Below are 6,000 nucleotides of genomic sequence, written 5' to 3' on the forward strand. Positions count from 1 at the left end.
AAAAAAGAAAAATTCATGGGGACAAAAAGTAGAATGGGGCTGGGAGAGGTGGAAGTGAGGAGTTACTGTTTAATGGGTACAGAGTTTGGGATGATAAACAATTTCTGGAAATAGACAGTGATGATGATTGCACAACACTGTGAATATACTTAATGCCACTTAATTGTACACCTAAAAACAATTAAAATGGTAAATTTTATGTTATGTGTATTTCATCACAATTTTTTACAGAGGAAATTTTTTAAATTAAAAAACTCTAAGAGCCAATTTATTTCATCTTTACACTCAACAAAAATTCAACAAAACTCAACTAGTTGTTGAGCAGCTACTCTGGGCAAGGTATTATGTAGTCAACCCTACGAGGATCAATTATACAATGAGTAAGGCAATGTCTTTGCCCCCAAGGACGTCAAGATTTAGCTGAGAGACAGACATTATAGCATATTGGTATCCCACAGTGGTCTATGTGATCTTCATAGGGATTCCATAAGGACAAAACTATTTTTATAATAATTTTAAGAGTTTATCTGCCCTTTTCACTACATTGACATTTGCACTAATGGTACAAAAGCAATGGTTGGTAAAACTGCTGATGCCTTGACAGGAGTAAAGGCTGTGGCACCAAACTGAGCTAATAGTCATTGTATTTCTCACAGCTACTCACTTACAGTTAAAAACAAAAAAATCAAGCCAGTTTCACTTAAGAATGTCCCTGCTGATGCAATAAAAAATTTTATTAAACCTCGACCCATGAATACACCTTTTTAATACTCTGTACAAGAAAAAGGGGAGTACACATAACAGGCTTCTGTTACATACAAGGGTACTTCAAAAAGTTTTGGAGCTGGCCAATTAACTCAGTTCGTTATAGTGAGGTGCTAATAACATCAAGGTCAAGGATTTGGATCCACGCACTGGCCAGCTACCAAAAAAAAAGGGGGGGGGGGGGCCAGCCCGTGGCTCACTTGGGAGAGTGTGATGCTGATAACACCAAGGCCATGGGTTCGGATCCCTATATAGGGATGGCCAGTTAGCTCAATTGGAGAGCATGGTGCTGACAACACCAAGTCAAGGGTTAAGATCCCCTTACCAGTCATCTTGGGGAAAAAAAAAAAGAAAAGTTCATGGAAAAATTAAATTAAAATATAACTCCAATCCTTCCATGAACTTTTTGAAGACCCCTTGTTCTATGGCTATCTAAAGGAAAAGCACTTTTGATTGAGTCATGAAATGAACCAGCACATTTTTCATGGACCATCATTTTTACTTAAAGGACTGATTAAACTGTGTTAATAAGACTTGGGCATTTGTTATACATTTTCTTCAAAATGAACAAAGTGAGCTTTTCACTTCAAGAAAAACTACTAGCAGTATTTGTTGCCAATGACAAATTTCTAATTGTTGCTTGAAAAACTCACATTTTGGAAAATGTGCATCCACTAAAGTGAACTCCATAGCTTCCCAATACTTAAACATTTGTTTGATGACATCAGTGATACAAACACGTGATTTTTCTGATGTTGCATAATGAAATGTGTCGATATTGAGAAGATGTTTATAACTAAGTAAACCATTATTTTCCAAATGACTAATGCACCATGTCACAAAATCATATATAGGTAGAAGATTCATTGAAAGTGCAAGACAGATTAACGGATCTTAATATGAGTACGAAAAGTTCATTAATAAGCTCCCAGATTCCAATTCAACTAATCTTTTTTTTTTTTTTTTTTTTTTGGTGACCGTTGGCTTGGTGTCGCCCGCAACACGCTCAGCCATCCCTATATAGGATCCGAACCTGCGGCCTCAGCACTCCCAGCGCCGCACTCTCCCGAGTGAGCCACGGGGTCGGCCCAATTCAATTAATCTTAAGAAACTACCACTTCAGGGGCTGGCCGGTTAGCAAAGAGGTTAAAGCACTGCCCTGTAACACCAAGGTCAAGGGTTCCCCCTACCAGCCAACCACCAAAAAAAAAAAAAATGAAAGAAACTACCACATCAGTGCAGAATATCCAGAATTATCTGAAAAGACTAATAAAATATTTTTTGCTACTACAGACATGTATAAGGCTTTTTCTTTATACACGTCAACCAAACAGCACAACAGACTGAGAGCAGAAGCAGATATGAAAATTCAGCTGTCTTCTATTAAGCTAGACATTAAAAGAAATTTCCAAAAATAATATAAAACAATACCACTCTTCTCACCAATACTGTGGAAAAAGATGGTTTTTCATTAAAAAAAAAAAAAAAAAAACCCTAGCATAATGAGTTTATTATTGTTTTTAAATAAATATTTTTTAAATTTCTCAGTTTAAATTTCTCATATGGCAAATAACAGATGTAGCCCACATAAACAAAAGCTCTTTGGGGTCCTCAATATTTAAGAGTACAAAGGGTTCTAAGAAAAAAGTTTGAGAACTGTTGCTATAACCCAATATGCACTATGAAAGGATGCGCAATTACAAAAGAAACAGAACTCTTCATAGAAGAAAACATATTGACTTGTAGTCTGTATGATGAATATATATATATATATATATATATATTTTTTTTTTTTTTTTTTTTTTTTTTTAAAGATGACCAGTAAGGGGATCTTAACCCTTGACTTGGTGTTGTCAGCACCACGCTCACCCAGTGAGCAACCGGCCATCCCTATATGGGATCCGAACCCATGGCCTTGGTGTTATCAGCACCACACTCTCCCGAGTGAGCCACGGGCCGGCCCTGATGAATATATTTTTGAAACGGAATATTTCAATGTGCCCTGGATAAAGAAACAGAAAACGTGAGTAAGAAACTTAAGTGAATAGGGAGGCTGAATGTGGACCTGAAAGGGCTTGGCCTGTAGATTACAAACTGCAGAGTTTAAGTTTCTTTTCTATAAAATGAGGAGCCATCTATGAATTTGTGACTGAGATAATTTTTTTAAAATCTGCATTTCCTGTCAAGATCCACATATCCTCAGCATACTCTTTTTTTATTCAAGTTTTGAGGATGGAGTCAGAGGTTTAGCTGTGGTACAAAGTAAACTTTGATATTTGTCTGGAGTATAAGGCTCTAAACTGCAACATAAGAGTGAAGGCTTGATTCAAAAAGTATGTGTATGTAAGAAAAACATACACATTCACATTTAACAGCATGGCCCCTGCTTTACCAAAAAATGTTCAACTAATCGAGTTTATACCATAAAGTTTTTTTATCCTAAAAGTTCAAACATATGGCAAATTCATGTTGCCTCAAGTATACCGCAAAACAGGACTCTAAAAAGTTCTCTGTGTCTAATCTTCCTCTATCTTGTTGCTTTGCTGTCTACTTCTAGTTGCCCTGCAGTCAATGATATAACATATTTCTAGAATATACAATGCTCTCAGTTCTACCCTGCCTACACAAAAACAAAATAAATACATAATAGAAACCCTTGGGATTGAACAGGAAACGCCTACGACAGGCCTACTGGTTGGTCTTTGAGTCAATCAAATAATTCTTGGCAGAAAGCCAAGCAAATGAAAAACAGACTTTGAAACCAGATAGCCTACAATCTACAACACCTTTCTAAAAATGTCTTGTATTTGACAAATCTTTACCGCTCATTTCTGCCTCTGTTCCTCTGCTGAAAATAAAACAACTTTATCATGCTACCATATACAAGATTTTTTTTCTTTTAAGCAGAAGAGTATTATCTTCTTTTCTCTACAAAGATGCATGTCATTTATTCACAGCAATAAATAACTATAATCCTGTATGATAATATATGCTGGGTACAGAAATAGACTGCTTTACAAAACATTTAAAACTAAGATTTAACTACAACTACACCGAATTTTTAAATGTGAAGATCACTGTTTCCTTTTAGTATACAGAATTCCTTACCTTTTGCTACTTTGATGGACATTTACAACTTAGAGGTACTTTTAACTCAGAACTGTTGAGAACTATCTCGAAGCAATTAGCTAAGGCAAGTACCAAAAAAAAAAAAAAAAGTTTCAGAGGTAGTAACACGTTCCGCGCTTTTATTTTTCATAAGCAATACAAACTTATGATCCTAAAACATCTTATGATCACCACAATAGAATTCCTTCCAAGACTTTAAGTTATTGGATGTTTACATTTCAGCCCTTCTAAATTAGCTTACAATTATTCCAACCACCAGCCATCCGGGGTCAAATTGGAAAACTGACACCACCGGTAGGAGGCAACCGAGAGGAACAAGACAAAATTATGACAGTTTCTAAGGAAACACTCCAATTTTTTCCATCCCTCACTTCCTTTGCCTGGCCCAAGAGCAACATGATTTCAATTTTTCTCTTGGCCAAACTCTGGCGCCAGGTTTCAAACATTTTTTCGCTGGCTGACACCAAAGTGAAGCAGTGAAAGGAGACAGGACTGCCTCCCATTGATCCTTGAAGGGTGGAAATAAAGCGAGGAGCGGTTGCAGGGAGACAGCAATCCTATCTTTCCCAAGGCCACTTTGTTTGCCCGAACCTCCACCCTGAAAAGCGCTATTCGACAAGAGATGCATCTTCACTTCTATCAATTTTAACTTTGACTGCGCTCTCCGTGCCGGAGGCATACGCGACACTGGTGCTATAAAAGCCCCGAAACTGCCTGAAAAAGAGGCGGGCGCCAAAACAAGCCAGGGAACTTACCCAGTTTCTTCCACATGGCGAGGTGACAAGCGAGGAAGCCTTTGCGGATAGCAGCGCAAACCTTCGCCGGCTCGGACGAGGTGAAACCTTTCTGCTTCTTAATGAATCCCCATAAGTGCTCCCGGGCAAACTGTGCCGCCTCCCGCCCGCCGTGCCCGTCGCACACGGCGAAAAAGGCCACAGAGGAACGACGGCGGCAGCAGCGGCCGGGAGCCGGCGAGGCCCTGGCGTCCGGGGGAGGGTCGCGAGCTTCCCCGGCTGCCACCGCTGGGCCTTTCTCCGAGACTTCGCTGCCAGGAAGAGCGGGCGGTGACGGCTGTGAGGGACAGAGAGGCCGCCGCGGCGAAGGCTTTTCTTCAGCCGTCGGCTCAGGCTCCACAACGATCTGTGTAACATCCTCCATGTACTTCCTCCCGCCTTGGTCGGAGAAGACGCTCACTCCCAGCGAGTACAGCCCCGCCATGGCCGGCTGGCCGGGATCCCGCCGGTCCCACACAGCCCGCCGAATCCGGCGGCGGGAGACACACTCGGCGATAGCCGGCCAACTATTGTTTATCTTCGACGACGCCGAGAGAGGAGGGGGCGGTCCCGGAGGGGGGGGGTGGCGCGCGATGTCTGGACTTGTCCGCGAGAACTGGGCCAGAGAGCTGAGGCGAGAGGAGCCGCGCAGCTGCGCCTGCGCACTGCGCATCCCCCGCCTGCCCGCGCCCACCACACAAATCAGGCGTTCTCACTGGCTGTCGTCACTCAGCTCTCTGGGCCCGACCAATCCGGAGTCGAGCGGGGTGAACCCGCCCTCCGCCCCCAACCTTCGCTCCTCCTTGTAACGGCCGCGCTCCCTCCTCCCGCCGCGAGTGTTGGGCCCGCGCGCAGTCCCTAACGTTCGTCCCTCGCCGTGGGTTTTTGAGTTCTCCGGGTTTTCCGCAATTGCTGAGCCCTTAGGAGCAACTTGGTCTGTCACCTTTTTATTCGGTCCCTGAGATCGTCATGCGGCCTACAGCTTTTCGCGTGCCGCTGCTCTCTTTGCGGGGAAAGCGGTCTAGTTTCGGGCCTCCCGCTAGTATGTGGAATGTGGGGAAAAAGATTTCACTTTTCACTCCTCGAAGTGAAATGGCGGGAAACCCTTCGGAAGGTCGTTTGGGAACAGGCTGGAAAAAGTGTGGCACCCTTGAAGTAGATTTGGGTGGGACGTAGCCGACTGAGAATTGAGGAGGGAGGCAATTCAATTTTGTTGCTAAGAAAACTTGGGGAATTTCCGAGACCAGCAGCTGCATCGTTTCACGTAACTAATTATGTCAGACTTAAGAGGGCCAAATTTTAACTAATTATTAACAGATCTTTTCCGCTTTCG

The 6,000-nt window shown here is 42.5% G+C and overlaps 1 protein-coding gene across 2 annotated transcripts in view; it reads right to left on the reverse strand.

Moving 5' to 3' along the window:
* PPM1D (protein phosphatase, Mg2+/Mn2+ dependent 1D) overlaps positions 1 to 5,319 on the reverse strand; it is a 58,551-nt gene extending 53,232 nt beyond the window's left edge. For both annotated transcript variants that reach the window (XM_063111561.1, XM_063111560.1), the window contains exon 1: positions 4,650 to 5,319. In XM_063111561.1, the coding sequence (XP_062967631.1) occupies positions 4,650 to 5,112 (463 nt within the window). In that variant the 5' untranslated portion in view covers positions 5,113 to 5,319. The remainder of the gene's footprint in view (positions 1 to 4,649) is intronic.
* Positions 5,320 to 6,000: the final 681 nt, after the last annotated feature.

This window comes from Cynocephalus volans, chromosome 10 (genome assembly GCF_027409185.1).
Source record: "Cynocephalus volans isolate mCynVol1 chromosome 10, mCynVol1.pri, whole genome shotgun sequence".
Classification (NCBI taxonomy): Eukaryota; Metazoa; Chordata; class Mammalia; order Dermoptera; family Cynocephalidae; genus Cynocephalus; species Cynocephalus volans.